The 17,622-nt window shown below is 37.5% G+C and overlaps 1 protein-coding gene across 4 annotated transcripts in view; it reads left to right on the top strand.

Annotated features, from left to right (window-relative positions):
- Positions 1-17,622, top strand: part of PTPRN2 (protein tyrosine phosphatase receptor type N2) — a 645,529-nt gene that overhangs the window by 603,339 nt on the left and 24,568 nt on the right. For all 4 annotated transcript variants that reach the window (XM_080579571.1, XM_080579572.1, XM_080579573.1 and 1 more), the window contains 4 exons: positions 7,957-8,076; positions 9,213-9,379; positions 14,631-14,684; positions 16,782-16,846. In XM_080579571.1, the coding sequence (XP_080435697.1) occupies positions 7,957-8,076; positions 9,213-9,379; positions 14,631-14,684; positions 16,782-16,846 (406 nt within the window). The remainder of the gene's footprint in view (positions 1-7,956; positions 8,077-9,212; positions 9,380-14,630; positions 14,685-16,781; positions 16,847-17,622) is intronic.

Raw genomic sequence — 17,622 nt, 5'->3', positions numbered from 1 at the left:
TTTACCAATTACTATTTGTGAGAGATACTTCCTTCATTGATTCTATTTTGGTTCAGTGGGAATTCCACCTCACAGTTCCCTTTCTTGAAAACTGGATGCCTCTTCTCACATGGTATTAATCCATTTTTACCTGAGTGGTTAAACAATTTGCCAGGTCTGTGTGTTGTTTTCTTCTCAGCTGGAAAGAGAATTCATCATCAGGACAGGGTTTTGCTTTGATATAGTTCCATTTTATTTACAAAGAAAGTACAGAGTTTTATTTCCTTGAACAGAGACAGAATCAAACAGGCGATGAATTCTTTTTTTTTTCACAAACCTCATTCACCCAGTGTTTTACCCCCAGCCTCTCTTTCAGCTTTTTTTTCTACCAGGATCACAATGCTAGTTTGTCGATCTGTGCTGGTGATTTCTTTATTCCTTTTACATGTTTTTTTTTCTGCTTGATTAATTATCTTGCCTTGATTAATGCCTCTCTCTCTGCATTAAGCATATCAGTTTCTAGAAAAACTCATGGGTCCACATGCTTCACATTTCTCTTGTTTTTGATGATAACTTCTGTAATTTCAGTTATCAAGCTCCATAAAAGAGCTTGCTTGTTTCTTGCATTTATCTTGAATGAAAGGTGATGATTTTGTCCAGCAGCTTCAGCGAGATTTCACTGAGCTCTTTCACATAACACTATTAAAATTCAACATCTCTTTGAACATAATTCAAAAGAAAGAGGATGTAGAACATTTCTGATCTATAACAAGTTTTCGCAGCAGGAGTTCCATGTTGTGGATAATTCTGGAGGCATAAAATTTTATTATTTTCCATATGTGCTGGGTTATAATTCCATGAAGTATTTGACATGAAGTACATGCCTTAACTTTTAAAGCATTCTAAGAAGACTAGGAATGATAATATACAAGAAACTGTTCCTTGGAGTTAGGATATTTAGAGCCAACTATCCTTACACAAAAGAAATGTTCTTAATTATGTCGGTTTTATAAATTGCGTATCTGTTAAAGTTCATTGTCGCAAAATGGAGGTTTCTGTAGGAGTCCATAAGCTTTTCCCTCTGGAAAATACAGTCTTATTCTCCTTTTAGAACTGCTAGTGCCCACATTATGCTTTGCTTTTATTAATCTACCAACATTTGCCCTTCCTCTTCTTGGAGGGAAGTGCACTTTCACTACTTTCTTTTTTTTATTATTTTATTTTTTATTTTACCATAGTAGGTGAAATAGAGGGAGAGATGAAGCAGTTCCTGCCAAGTGGCCTCTTAGTTTCCCTGGAAAATCAAATCAAATATGATACATATTTACATAAGTATTTGTTATCTTTCTGTGATTTCCTGTGTTCATTACCAACATAATTAACAAAGTATGTGAACATCATATGACTTCTGTGGAAGGAACAGAGAAATACAATTCTCCTTATTTGGCAGAGAAACAATGGGGTTCAAAGGACCTACAACAGTAAGCCATTGGATTAAATACAGTCAACAATTGTAGTTTGGACTTGAAAATTCCCAGCCTTTTTACCTGAAAAGATCTGTAGCTCAGGCTAGATAGTTCTCCCAATGCCTTAATCCCCCTGGAGGGTCCCAGTCTGACTGGGGTCTTGGAGCAGGTTCCGCACGTGAACAGCACTGAATCCATCACAGCACCAGGAGGACAGACTGCAGGTATTGACCATTTGAAGGTAGGATGCTCTTCCAGGATATAAAAAAGAGCTTCATCCAACATGTTTTGAATCAAACACATGATTTTCATTACCCCATCTTTCCTTCACTACTCACCAATACATGAAATATTCTTGAAATTGAGAATACTCTTCGCTCTTCTTGTTAAAGACACACTATTGCCAACTGCAGCAGAGGTTTACGCTGTTGTGACTAAGGCCTCCAGCTGGGCATGGTGAGACCTCATCTCTGCTCCTTTGATTATTTTCTATTTTTATTGCAAGACTATTAAATGTAAATTGCAGAAAGAGTCCCAGGAGTAAAGACCAAAGCCCTGATCTGAGCCTCGGAATTTAGTTGCCATTTAATTTTCATTGCCCCCAATTCTGCTTTTCTAAATCTAAAACTATTTTATAATATTTTTTTCTACACATATTCAATATATTCAATATATTGTCAGAGTCAGTTCAAAATTTGTCTGTCGTTTTACTCCCAGATCACACCAGCATGTAAAGAACTCAATTCTTGAATTTCAGACTTGAGGACTTGATAAATCTTTGCATGTCTGTTTGGCACCATTTGCTTTTCTTTTCCAATTTTGCAATTCAGAAAAACAAATACAAAATACTGACAGTTGATTGTTTCCCGTGTTAAAAAAGATTAGTCATCAGTGATCTCCAAGGGCAAATACCCATGGACAAGAGACCATGTCCCTGTAGCTGAATGAGTCTCCTTGCAAAATCGGTGTTCCAAGCCCATGGGTTGAGTAAGAGCAACTGTACCAAACCCTCCTGTGCTCTGATTGCTGGTGTCTGTGCTCCCAGTCCACCATGTTTTGTGAATGCTGAAATTAATTTACTGACTAAATTATTTTTCTGCATTTTGTTCATCTGTGCAGAACACAGCGCTTTCAAGCAGTCTTGATTCCCAAGTTTTATTTTCCTTGCCTGGAACAGGACTTCCTGCATGTCTAATCAGTTTTCACCTTCAGAAAGAAAAGCAGATGAGAAGAGAAACAGAGCAATTCAATGTGTAAAATATGCATATTTTAATTTAATAAAAGAAAAACAGCAAGGGAGAGAGAGGCACAGAACAGTAGCCCCTAGAGCTCTAGTAACTTATCAAGCCATGTGAAATAAATATTGCATTAGGAATTCCATAGGCATTCTGTGTACGAGTGTGCGTTTACCATGCTCACTTCTAATTACGGCTCAGGTCAGAGATGGTACTTAAAAGTGGGCCTTTTAAAAATATTGTCCCTCTAATTTTTAAGTTCCACCTCTCCAATACTAAAGTGAAAAGCTAATTTATGAAAGTTTTGGTGAGACTGCCCCCCTTTAACGTGGTTTTGTCAGCACTCCAATACTAAACAGAGTATTTAAATTATTTAATAATAAGGCTTGAGTTATCAGTCTACTGAGAAGAATAAGAGCAGTTCACGTCTCTCAGAGACAGCAGAAGGTACAGCAACACATGCAGTCATCTTGAGTCTGCCTTCCTAATTGACTTCCAAACAAGGGTTGTTGCAACAGCAGGAGCATAATGCATGAAGCCAGCCTGACTGCCACCTGCTTATATACGATCTTCTCTGAAGTCATCACTGCTGCAGTGTGGCTGCTCCTGGCCAGGGTGAGGAAAGCTCTGAGTCATAGCTCCTGAATTCAACTGTGTGTAACTTCAACATGGAGTACTGTTTTCATGTGGTGCATGGAATGATTTCCATTCGCTTCATGTTTTAAAATGTCCTTTTAACTGTAATTTCTAATTAAACATACATTGCTGATAGATAAGTTTTAAAACTACAGATTTTCTTAGTCCTCTGGCACACCTGTGACTTTGCAAACGGACACTGACTTTGTCAGATTTGACCCATTTCACATCAAAATGCGAAGCTATTGTCAGCCAAAATATTTTGCAAAAAGCTTGCTTTGGAATGGCAAGGAATCCAAATTCTAAATCCCCCAAAATATTTTTTTTTAATTAAAAGCTCCCCTCTTTTCTTTAAAACCAATTAAAACATTGAGGGTTATTGTTAAAATAGTCTAGAAAATAACATTTTCTGACTGTCTCAATTCAACATTTTCTATTTCCAGTGGAGAACTTGAAATAAAATACAGTTGAGGTGTGTAATAGGATGTACATAATCTAATCCTGTAAGCGATAATACCTTACTTGTTGTAGTTTTAGGAATTGTGTTTATTCGTGTTGATTTTTTATCATCATTAGAAATTATTTGGGTTTTGTTTGTTTGTTTTCTGCTCTTCCAAACAGTTGCATTTACCAACTATTTGGGAAGCTTAAAAGGCAGAGAAGGTAGATTCTTCAGTTTACTGGAGATCTCTTTCAGAATGCAGCTGGTGTGATTAGCCTGTTATTTTTAGTGAACAGGCTGGATTTAACCGATTATCCTTGTTATTTTCTACTTTTAAATCATCGCATTTTAGAAACTTCTCCACCAGCCCCTGTCAAAAGAACAGCATCTGATTGGAACACATATCTTATCATTTCCCTATCACTAAAACAAAGAAGCAAATGGCTGAAAAGGGGTTTTGGGGTGGATCCATAATTACAAAAAGAAGCTTCAAAATGATCAAGTGTCTGACAAAAATAAGAGGATTCGTATCAACTATTTTATTTACAAGCTAGTAAACAACAGAATTTGTAAATACAAGCTTTCAAAAACATTTGTTTTACAGGATTTGTGGCAGTTGTAGCGCTGATTCTATTTGTGACTTGATTTTTCTCCTTATTTGAAAAAAACAGTTCTGTGCTCCTTTACAAGCAATTCATACTAAATTTAATTCTTCCCAATGCAGAAGTCCTTTGTATGGGACTGGCATGCTCGATAGCCACAGCATGAGGTCTCTCCATGTGGTGGGTTTCATCAACAGGGAATCCTGCGGATGTCAAATGCACTGCTCATCTTTGGGTTGCAGGATTCAGCCTTTAATTTGCAATAAATGGAAAGGGATGGTGTTATTCTTCTCTAAGGAATGTTTTGAGAATGATGCATACAGCAGAACCTCATTAAAGATAATTAACGTGGCATATAGGCTGAAGGTAGACATGTCACACAATTATACAGTCTTCCTTTTTCCACAAAGCATGCACTGCAGAGCTCTGTAGTTAGCTCGTATGCATAACTCGTAGTTAGCTCGTATGCATAACTCAGACTTTATCACTTTCATTCAGAAGACTCCATTCAACGTTCTTTTCCTCCAAGTATTGCCATAAATTACAAACATGAAGCTGCCTATGCAAAGTGATCTAGAAAAGTTTAGTTTTATATGGTTATTTGCCTAACAGTAGTTAACGCTTAGATCCTAAGGCTTAATTTTGATGGGCTCCACAACAAATACCTAAAAAGAAAACCCTCTGCCCAGAGGACCTTACTTTCTCTTTATTTTTATATCATATACAGTAGCTTACTTTCAATTGTGAAGGCATACAAAATCCAGAATTATGTGAATTATTGTGAATTTGTGTCTGAAACTCCTCCTTTCTCCTCTGAGCGCAGCTGAAATGTCACTTTGGTAAGCAAAGGCACTTCCCAAAAGCTGTACTGGTGCTGTGCAGACTGAGGCTCTGCTACCTGCTCCTCCAGTACGGAGACACACTGGCTGGGGCCACCTCCTGAGCACACAGCCCTGTCTGCATACTGGGCACAGAGAAGTGTTGGGTGTTAGGAGCTGTAGTTCCTCAGCCCATCACCAAGTTAAAGATGGGGCGATGAACTGGCCACAGTATAAAACTGTGAACTGCCTCTGACTTATCCCTCTTCTGCTTTATTTGGATAGAAATAAAGATAACATCCCAACGGTCTAATACTTAAATTATTAAGGAAACAAAGAAAAAGTGGTAGTCCTCAAGTCGCAGCCTGTGAGTCTTGGTAAAGATCCCATCTCAATGGTAAGCACGGGAGATGTGGTGACAATTGCTTGTAACAGGGATGATGCCACTACATTGTATTGCCTTCTTGATTTAGTAGGTTTGACTTCTACATTTTCGCGCTATGACCTAAAAGAAATATTATACCCTGGAGTAACTTTGAAATTGTTTGTTTAAATTAACTTTCATTTGGATTTATGCTTAATGAAATCTTCAGAGATGCAGACAGCCCCTCTCTAATGAAATGCTGTATCTCTGAACCAATGAACAGGGCTGCCAAACTGTAAGGATTCCTCTCTAAACGAGTGGGCTTTTATAATGTTACACTTGGGTGGCACAAGCAGAGTGCTAGATGATTAGTTTATGGTCTAGATCATTGTATTTTTATTACACTCATAAAAACTGTGTTTCTCCTCATTTTCGTAATGGCTTCAATGAGCTTCTATACCTTCTAGAGGCACATTAAATCGTTATGTGATGAAAGTACTGATTTAGTGGGGCTAGTTTTAAAGTAAGATACATGTTTTGAATTCTGATCTTAGTCTGATTGCTAACTAAAAAAGGTGAAACTATGATAGAATGAATGAAGACCAATTCATCTTCCTTACATACAAAGAAGGTTGCCAGCTGCGGTCTAAAACAAATGCAAAGACAAAAAAAGATACAAATGATAAATCTACATCTGTCTGAAAAAATAAATTATCTATCAATTTATAGCATTTTTTGGTGTTTTTGCAGTATTGTCAGTTTTTAACAGGAGGATGGGCAGATTACAGATAGTTTTATTTGAAAAATCTTTTCAAGAGAAAAAAAGAAAAGAAGAGATGCTTTTCTATTCCTTATATCCAACTACAATTTCTTTCCCCAGTTCTATCTATATAAATTATAAATAGCCCTATTCTGTGCAAACCCTAGATTAATTTCTCTAAATAATTCTAAGCTGTTTTTAAAAGTTGTTTCAATTATGTTACAAAATGGAAAAAGAAAAAAAGAAAAAGAAAAAGAAAAATGCTATTTGTTTCTATATATGCAAGCTATTCTTAAAAGAGAAGACAACATCATTATCCATGAATAGGAAACCTTTTATTTGATATGTAATTAAAAAAAATAATCCTGAATTGAATGTATCATCTCATCTTTGCACAGTTTAGACAAAGGCCTTTTTTGTTTACAAAATTTACATGTCAATACAGTTGCTTATAAATATTTCTGTGAAATAAACATAACCCTTCACAAAAAGAGTAGTTTACTCTTCATTCAGTAATTTTATATGCTAGCAAAAAGACAATGAAAGTTGTATGCAAATATAACATCAATGTACAGCATAATAATAACAGTTTTTAGTCATTATGCTGTTTGGTATTAATTCATAGGAGCCTTTTTGTTCAGCCATGGGCTGTGTTTGGAAGGGAGATGCAGCAGACCAGAGCATCTCTGCTTGTTTTGCTGTTTGTGTGAGGCATCCACAGATCTTTTAGCTGAGGATGCATTGGATTCCTGTATCCTGTGCCACGGCTAGTCTAAATTGTTAGGAGATTGTGCTGATAGTGAAGATACAGAGTTTCCCTCTGTTTCTGCTGTACCTGTGCTATGACAGTGCACGGTCTGCAGCAGGGGTTGGACTTCCCTTCTAGCTCCAGGAAAAGAGAAAAAAATAAAATAAAAGGAAAAATAAAAAGAGGGAAGAGGAGTGGGGGAGAGAGAGAGAATGAAAAAAAAAGAAGGAAGGAAGGAAGGAAGGAAGGAAGGAAGGAAGGAAGGAAGGAAGGAAGGAAGGAAGGAAGGAAAGAGAAAGAAAGACAGAAGGAAGGAAAGGAGAATAAAGAGAAAGTAAGAAAGTAATGCACATTTGCAACAAATCTTTTGTAATTGTGTCTTTGTTGTTCAGGTGCAACTTTTATGATTCTTTCAGCAACACAGCAGTTTTGTAGCTTTTGCTTTTTGGCACTCTGTAAAGAGAAACAGGACTGAAGATACAAACGGGTTTCGGCAAATGCAACTTTAGCAGGTCAATATGCTCTTAGTGGTGTTTACTTTGGTGTTTACTATCAAACACCACATAGCCGTGTGTTTTGCAAGCATTGTTCAGTATTTCCTTTGTGGATCTGAAAGTTTGACAGAAATGCAGCTGAACACAGTACCGAGAAAGAGGAGAGATTTTGTAGAAGACACAAATTGAAATTGCTGGAAATTCTTTAATATTTCATGGACGCCTGCAAAATATGGTGCCAGTTTATTCAGGGATTTGAAAGCAGCTGCAGAGTAAAAGTGTCTAATGAAAATGAAATAAATTTCCTGTGAATGGAATAAATTTTGATTGTGTGTCTGAGTGCAGTAATTATACATGTCACGCAGTAATTAGGCAGTCACAATGTGGCCACGGTGTCTTTCTTTGTCTGCAGATGGTCTGGGAGAACGGCTGTGTCGTTATTGTCATGCTGACACCCCTCGCGGAAAACGGAGTCAAGCAGTGCTACCACTATTGGCCAGACGAAGGGTCAAACCTCTACCACATCTACGAGGTACCTAAACAAAACGCCGGGTTGTAAACGTGACAGGAAGGGTATGGCTCGATTTCATACGGGGCGAAATGCTGTTTCAGCTGATCTGAGCTGTACGTCGAGTTGAGGTCTCTTATATCCCCTCGGTGTGTCTTTGAGTAGTTTTAGATTTGTGGGAAATTTGGGCGTCGTTTTCATTGCCAGGTAGTTTGCGCTGGGTAAAATCTAGTAAATAATAAGCCAAGTGGTGCAGGGAAAAAAAAAAGGACAATGATTTTGTCTTTAAAGTGGTTTTGCAAGTGGTTGAAATATAAAAGCACGTATTTGTATTTTATAGGAAATTAGTATTTTTAGAACTAGTGAATTTTGCCCTAGGAAAGCCATATGCATATGTTTGTGGAAAAGCCTCTGTATAGCTTTAGTAATTAATGCTATCTATTTTTACCTCTTGCCTCAGTCACAACAAGAAATACACATTTTTATTTTCTGCTTTGCATTGCTACCCCAAAATACCATATCACCCGTTTTCTGGAAGTGTAACCCAGAGAATGGCTGTCGTGTTTTTCCAGTTGTCCAACAGACCAGAGGAAGAAAATAACAACATAATGCCAAATATGAGTAGGAAAATGAGAAGAAATATTGTCATTTAAACCAACATGTGAAAAAAAAAAAAACTTTCTACAAAGACTAACTCTGAAAATAGGCTGTATTTTTATGCTTATTTTTCTACGTGGGTGAAATATTTGACTTCTAACTTCTCATGTGAATTCCTGTGAGATTTTTAAGATCACTCAGAGTGGCCTGAGCAATGCTTTGTGGGCATCTTCGTGTGGAAAGCACCCAGCAGTCTGATGTATTTCCAGGGAGTGCCTTTTGTATTCATATAACAGCATCAGGTTTCAATTTAGGGATTTTTTTTCTTTTACATTAAAACTGACAGTAATTTTTTAATGTTTTCAATGAAATAGGAGTGGCAGCGAACCCCTTCCTGACAACAACATTAATTGCTAAAAAAAAAAAAAATATTTTCACCTCATTGGCCAATTTGCTAATAAAATTTGGTGCATTTCCTTCATCCAAGGCATCTCAAACCTGCAATTCTGAAGATGCGGTTTGCAAGCAAAATCCCTGATCCCCGTTTGTTCTTTGTGGTGTAGGTAAACCTTGTTTCTGAGCACATCTGGTGCGAGGATTTCCTAGTGAGGAGCTTCTACTTGAAGAACCTGCAGACGAACGAGACCCGCACGGTGACACAGTTCCATTTCCTCAGCTGGAACGATCAGAGAGTTCCTGCTTCCACGAGATCACTTCTGGATTTCCGCAGGTAAAGCACAAAGTATGGCAGTTTATTTAAGACGATCCAAATCTGAGGAACTAAACTTGAACTGTCTGTACTTCTAGTTGTGCTTTAAGTAATGCTGTTTTGAAAGAGTGCCCTCAGCCTGTGATGCTGCAATGATAAACTAACATAAAAATCTGCAATAGATTGATTTTTGGTGTTGCCTCACAAATAGACGTACTCACTTCCTATTTAGAGATTGATGCCCTCTTCCCTTTGTACAGCTCTTCAGTGCTTCTGTATTTCTTTGTTTTCCAAGTATTTAGCCATCTGCAACTTCCAAGCCTTTTATGTGGCTCCCCTATGATCCTTATCGCAGGAATCTCACAAATAAAGTATGTAGCATGAGCACACTTCAAAAAAAAGTCACAATGGAGTCATATGGCAATAACGGCATTCCCATGGTAGCGTTTGATTGTGAGGATCACACAGTGAAGCTTCTAGACTTTTTTTGGCTGAAGACAGGTGGAGATTTGAGAAAGCAGAGGGAAATGTTGACAAAGCATGCCCTCTGGCATTTTAAAGGAAGTCAGCATGGCTCTAAAATAGAAACACGCAAAGGCAAAAACTGTGAAAGTCCTTGTCACCTTCTCTAATGTTTGCTGTGTCTATCTAAATTTTAATTTGAAAATTAAAGCCATGCATGATAAATACTGGAGTGAAATAATCTTTTCTTGATTGCAAACCGTGCCCAGTGCATCGCGTGTAGGTGTTAGCATGTACCAGCTAATCCACAGCGATGCGCTTATGACTAATGAAAAGAATCTCCAGGAGGTTTGGGGAGTTGGTTCTCAATCCACAAGCGGCCTCGGGGATCTCCTGTTTTCCTCTCCGTGCTACAATATTATCCACAGCCCCCTGAAGTGATTATACAGGGCTCAGTGCTCAAAAGGTCCAAACTTGTTTCTTTCAGTAAGCGCTTGGAGCTCTGGCTGATGCTGGTAGGAGTTACGCATCGACACCCGAGGGGAGAAGCTGGCTTATGTCCAACGGGAGCTGGCTGCACAGTTGTCTGTTGGCAACGTTACCCTTAAAAACTGAGGGCTAAACGCCACTCTTTATCCATCAGTATTCTTGTGTGTATGGCAAGGATTTTTTAGAGCAGAGAGTCATCTCACACATTACAGGTCAAGTGAAGGAGTGCAGCAGTCGCTGTGAACTGGGGCTAGGTAAGAACATCCGGACGTGCTCCAGGGTCACACCACAAAAGCAATAGAGGAGGAAGGAAGCAGGGCCATAGGATGGAGTTGACACTGAAACTGAATGTACAAGGTTTTCTTCTCTGGGTTCAAATACAGATTTTGATGTGGTTTTTATATGTTGACTTCCCTGTGCTTTTGGCATTGTGGGAGTTGCCTGTAGTGAATTTTTGTGGTGAAAATGCCGAATGGGTTCCACTAAGCCATGCAAGGCTGCAGCAGTGGTGCAGCCCGGCATCCAATTCTGCCCCTTTTTTAATTTAGTGGGAAATTTGCTATCAGTTCTAGCTAGACTACAAATCAGCTAGGACATCTGAAACTTGGAGCACCGCAGCTCCCATTTGGTTCAGTAAGAATTGTGGTCAGTGCATGAACTGCAGGATTAGGTCTAGAGTAAATCATAGTTCACGTCACAAGGAAAGTGCTGTTTAGTGACACTGTGTGAGGGTGAAATAGCTGTGTTGAAGAAGTGTTGTGCGATACTTTGAAAAAGCAAAATTATAACTAGATGAGAAAAGTAGCTGAGCTGCCATTCTTTCCATTTAAAGCAAGTATGGGAATGAACCTGTTAAGATGTAATTGAATTCCGAGTGTTCATTTAATATGTATTCACAGTCCAGCGTAGGGTACCGTAATCATTTGCTGCGTGCAGATTTTGTATGATGAACTCATAATACTGAATGCATAGTAAAATTCCTTCTGAAAAGGAATTTTGGCATGCACTATGGCTGGTCTATGAATCTCAGTTTTCTTGGTCATCTAATGTTGCTGGTTTTTTAAGGACAAAAAAAAAAAAAAGGAATGTATTTGGAATTCATTTATACAATACATGTTTTGCACCTGAAGCTTCCTATTTAAAGTATGAGCTCTGCTGGATTATGACAGCTGAGTCATAAAGTCCCCTGAATAAATGTCTGACAGCGCTGCCATACTTGTAGTAAGGTGGTGCTAGGAAGGGGCTGCTCTCATTTCTTTTAATCTATCTATGTTTTTATGTGCATTCAGTGTGTTTGTATATATATATGGATATGTGTGTATATTTATATATTCACATACATATATGAAATTAAGCATATACATAACCAACCCTCTATTTTTTATAATTCATCACCAAGAAAAATTGGATTCCCAAAATTACCTTGCCCAGAGTCTGTGGGAATATGGACCTTATAATTTTTATTCAAGTAAATTTTGCAAGTCTCTTTGAAAACTGAAAGCTTACATTTCTCTTACTTTGTATCAGACAGGATTTTAGTATTTAGCAGATGCATTAAACCTTGAGGAATAATCTATCATACTTTCATAATGTAGGTATAAATTGCCAAAAAGGGATTAATCTACCTATTTCAAAAATACGTGCCAAAGCCAGTCCCTGAGAGGTGAGGCTACTACAGAAATCACTGGTCAGTTTTAAATGCTTCTGGAGTCCTAATTTCATTTTGAACAATAGACCAATCATTATTGCTCTGGACTAGCTTGTTAGTCATGCACTGATATGTGTAATTAAATATTTCTTGAGCCCAGAGGGAGCACATTTACACTTTAAAGAGGGACTGCTAAGCTAAAAGATAATTAGCATCACATGTGAGGGCTTTGCTTAAAATATATATCTATTATGCTATCACTTCTTGCTGTGTGCAATGGCATTTACTAACACTGCTCACTTTAAAAATGGACAAATTCTTATTTTGCCAGCTAATTAGCGGTTGCCAGTGTCATTTTTGTGATGTTGCAGCTAGTAATATGAGCCCAGTTGCATAGTCACAAAAGTGATCATTGGAAACTGTGACTCTGCTGCAGGGACAATGTGGGAAACCCCTTTTCTGAGCCTCTAACGACCTCTGACCTTTGCTTGCTGATGGTTTGCATGATGATTTCTTTTTCACTCAATGAGCCAAGGGTTGGTTTGTATTACTAATCATTCTTTCTAAGTTAATTCTTCCTGTATATGTTTATATATATATTATATATATTTTCTTCAACATTCAAGAACTTTGCTTACTGATGAATTTTCAGCTCACTCTCATTAGCCAGAACTAAGAATGACATGAGACGTTGCTGCAGTTCTAAATATTTTCATAAACTATATGTAGACAAAACTATGAACCAGCTGGATTGAAACCCTTTGTTTTACTGTGTTTTCTGAAATGTGTGATAATGAAAATGTTTGAAACTTTTTAATAAAACTGGTAAACATAAGGTGTCTTTCCCTAACATGCGTCTCTGGCTGTCTGATTTTCTGATAGGTTGAGTTCAAGTTTGTCACTGAAAGTACATTAGGACTTTGGTAGGTGGCTAGTCACAACATGCAAGTATAGTAGTGCCATACAGGGAACAAAGGAACCACATAAGCAGAAAAAGAAATGGTAAATACCCCTCTGTAATTATTAGCTTTTATGTAATACCTTAAGTGCAGAAACTGCTCTTTTCTAGTGCACATGGTGGGAGGCTAAAAGATGACCATGGGGGAATACAGACCCGTTGTATCAAATGTTGTCATAGACATTTCAAATACAGTTTACGGTATGAGGTAAAAAAGAAATACCAGGCTTTATATTGTATATAAGGAGTTGATCCTCAGATATGATCATCAAGAATTGAATGACTCATTCATGCAAAAATTCTACTGCAGCTTAAGTCATTGAAATTATAGAAGAGTTTTGCTTGGTAGTGCCTGTGTATGTATGCGTTTATGGACAAATAATTGTCCCATTTAATTTCCGAAGTCAGGTGCTTCTCAATGGCTTGCCATTTATTTCATAGAAAGGAGAAAGTTATTCTATTGCATTACTTACATACAAGGAATATAAAAAGAGACAGAATGTCTCTGTGGATATGAATTTACATAAATGAGCAGAAGAGAGTAAGGATTGTGAAAAATCCTAAATCCTAATGTATAAAGGGAATCATTAAGAGAACTTAATATTGTTATCAAGTTTGGTTAGAATCTTCAACAGTAAAAGGCAGAATGTGAAAACCCAGTTTCATGGGACATCATCAGCATCTCCATAGCCTCCTTGCGTTGACTTCCAAATACCCAGACTCCCTGTCAGATTTAGAAGTTTAGGAATCTTCAGGCTATACTGTAAGCAATGTTTAAAGATATATGCATGCTTTAACAGCACAGATGTTAGTGAATAGATGAAGAGCCAAGAACTAAATGATTCAGGAGGTTAGTTATGCTTTCAAATTCATAATAACATTGTAGCACAGTTGCCAAATTCCGGCAGTTCACTTCATCAGTTTAGCAGTTAGGATCCTCTGCAACACTTGGCAAAGCTGGGGACCATTGGATTGACTGGCCATCTCATGGAGCTGCCCTAAGAAATGGTTATATAGGAGACCTTCTAGCTCTAGTTAAGTCAAGCATCTCATCAAGGAAAGTGCAAGGTTTTGATTTCCTGAGGAAATGCTTTGCCAGTTAATCCTTTATTCAGTTTGCCTTGTTAACATATGCATGTATATTTGGTGGTTTTTTGGTGTGTAACAAACTTCATATGCAAAATACATTCTAGAGCAGAAGAGATGGTTTGGGATTTTGGTTTTTGTAGGGCAGTTTAAATAGTTTTAAAACAATTTTGCAAGCTTTATTCTTAGACTGAGCACCTTGGTTTGCTTCAGCACTAGCTAATTCCTTCGTTGAACTTACGTATTGGCAGACCTGTTCTATAGCTTTGTTTTTATTGTTGCTTCATGAGTAAATTCATGAACTCGTAGTTGGCTTTAAAATTAAAGCATCTTGTGATAATCTTAGTTTGGAGCTAACACATGAGACATTTGAGAAAAGAGATCATTTCATTTGCCTAACCAACATTGGTAATGGGATGTTATCAAAGATTTCTACAGCAGCAAAGCAGAAGCAAACTTTAAACAAGGTTATGTATGTAACAACTGCTTGTTATATCAGGAAATTATCAACTGGACTGTTTTTTTAAGGACTGCAATATTTGCTTTTTCTTATTGCTTATTTTTGACAGTTGGCTAAAGAAACAGTGTGTAATATGCTTAATTAATTTTTTGTGTCTGTTTTATTTCAGAAAAGTAAACAAGTGCTACAGGGGTCGCTCTTGTCCAGTAGTTGTTCATTGCAGGCAAGTACAATTTCTAAAAATAGCTTCAGAGAGATTTATGTGCAAGAATTTCATGTAGGTAAAAACAAAATGGGTAAATTAAAACTTTAAATGAATCACTAACCAGAGAGTAAGGTAGGCTGAAGGTAGGAAACATAAATCATCTGTTTTTTAATGCTAAATAATGTTTAGGGTCTGTTTTCCTAATAAAATTATCCTTTCCTGTGATTTTGTAGATGTTGTGTCTTGAACTAAGAATGCATGGCCACCCTTTCAAATGTAAAAAGTACTTTGATTCCTTCAATCATCTCCTTCAAAATGATAGTGGTTCCATGCATTCCCTGCCAATTTAGTCTTTACTTTATTAGCACTCAGTTAAGTTTTTTTCTTCTTCATTTGCTTTCAGTGATCATGGTTAGGAGAGGGCAGTGTTGGGGAGTGGAGACCAACCCACAGATTGAGTAATCCTTTAAGCAGAGATTATTTTTAGGCCTCATACTCTGCTAGAGGCAAACGAAACCTATTGGGTAGGTCACTGGAAAACTTTGCCATAGTAACGTTAATGTTTGGTTTTGGACGTTCTGAGTTTTAAGGAGAACATTGTACGTAATTATTCAAAATACTCTTGTAGACAAGGAAGATAGAAACAAAAAAGCCCTGCTAAGAGGCAGGTTGTTTGACATGACATTCCACTTTTTGTGGGAGAGAGGAGAGGGCGCGTGTTGTGTCACCAGTGGCTCAGTAGTCACCTTCCCCCAGATGCCAGGAGGCCTTCTGCAGATGAGAACAGCCTGGAGCAGGCTCCTTTACTTTGCTTTTAGGAATCCTAAGGAAAGAAACATTTGACACAGAATGAAGATCCTTAAAGTTTCCTGCTCCTCCTTTATGATGACGGATGAAAATGTCTACAATTCGCTCAGTAGTCTTCTGTTGTTGTTTTTTTTTATTTTTTTTTTATTGAGCTTGATCACTGCTTTGTCTTTCACCATTCAGCTTAACTAATGAGATTGTGCCTTTGTTCCTTTCACAGACATAGGAAAAAATATATTGCCATTACCTCCTTCTCTAAGAAGTCATCTAGTAACTGAAAGAAAAAAAAAAAAAAGCCTGTCTACAAAGACTTAATAAAAACGAAGTTTCATAGCCTGCCTGCCTGTAAACAGAATGAAATAATGTGCTTCACACTGTTCTATTATTTTTCCTTTCATTTATTCTTGTACACAAATTGAGCTATCAATAAAAATAAGGGCTTAATTAATAAAACTATATACAGCCTAATTGGTCACACATGCACCTTTTAAAAATTTGGGGGAAGGGAAAGAAAAAAGCTTTTACTTAAGTCTTAATTATGTTTGCTAACAGCAGCTCTAAAAGAACATCACACTGGCAATTATATGTTGATGTCTGAAAGGGACACAAGCTGAACTCCCATTAGGGAGCTTTTCCACTTCCAAGGCTTGGTCTCTCATCTCTGAGGCAAGATTGATGGCACACAAAAGTTAAAGCTGTTTCTCAGGAACTGCATAATATTTTTTTCTGATTGTTGCAACTAAGGAAGAGTTGAAGCAAATGGTAAAAAAGAAGAATCACATGTGATATATAGTGAAGAAAGACTGCAGTCCATCAGTAATCAGATATTTCAGTTCTTAGGCTGGTGTCTGCATGTATTCACTCTGGCCGCTGTGTTCAAATGCAATCCACAACATTTTGGGACAGTGCTGGATAATATGCTGGTCTAGCTTATTCTGCAGTTCTTGAACTCAAGTGCAAGTGACTATAAGCACATTATATGTACACTTTAAGAACAAAAATTACATCCTTTTAGGGTTTTCATGTTACTGACTTTTCCAATGTTGCTTAAAATGTTTTTATTGCATAAACACAACTTGGCTTAAAAAATCAAAACAAAGCCCTTGTATACATGCAGGCTAATCTTCCTTGAACAGCTTGTGTTAATTCAGGGCAAGCTCTCTCTCCCCTTCTCAGTACCCTACATTTCCCTTCATTCAGTCCTCTCCCTCCTTGTGTAACAGTATAACATAATGGCAGGTACCTTTATGTTGAGTCTAGATGCACATTGATAGGCCTTATTTTTTCTTTTTCCCTTTCTGTTGGCAGTGATGGTGCAGGAAGAAGTGGAACCTACATTCTAATTGACATGGTTCTCAATAAAATGGCTAAAGGTGAGAATCGAAAGGCTTGTTACTTCGTTGGTACTGAAAGATGTGCTTGTGTTGCCATGACAACGTGGGGAGCAATATTCACAGAAAACCTGAGAATAAATTAGAGGCAAATTGTACTTTTTCCTGAATGTTCTTAAGTTTCATTTTCATAGTGATTTCAAACAACAAACCCAAATGCAAATGCTTTGTGAATGAGCAGATGTTCTTGTGCTGTTGAGAACTATTTGAATTTTCTAACTTTACCATTTAAATAGTTAGTACAGCTTTTAGAAGAAGATACTTTGAGGCTGTACAATCCTTATTTAGTGGTTTCATGATTTAGGTCCTGGGCTGCTTCATGACTATTGCCCAGAGCATTGTCACCTACTCAGCCACAATGGTCAAGCACAATTGCTTTTTCTTGTAGCTGGCCATTGGCACCATAGTGCCTAGAAGATCTGGTACCAGACAGGTCCCCATGCACAAGGTGCACAAATTTGCACAAATTTGTCTCTTAGGAAAATAAGTGAACAATGCAGCGGACTGAAAATAAGTGCTCTGTTCAATAAGTGAAAATCTAGTGCTCTGTTCACAGTTCTGCCCCTCTATGTTCAATGTTGAACAACTTATTTAACTTTTCTGTACCTTGGTTTCCTTGTCAGTGAAATGTATTTCATGAAGTAGGAAATGATCTGTCTTAATGTAGGTGTTAAAAGTAAAAGTCTATAGATCCTCTAGAGATTGGAATCATTATTTTTATTGATCGTTAAATGGTTCACAATGAGAAGTGCTTAAGA

Source organism: Anser brachyrhynchus (assembly GCF_964034855.1).
Source record: "Anser brachyrhynchus genome assembly, chromosome: 2".
Taxonomy (NCBI): domain Eukaryota; kingdom Metazoa; phylum Chordata; class Aves; order Anseriformes; family Anatidae; genus Anser; species Anser brachyrhynchus.
Note: the sequence above shows the minus strand (reverse complement) of the source record. Positions and strands in the feature narration are given on the sequence as shown.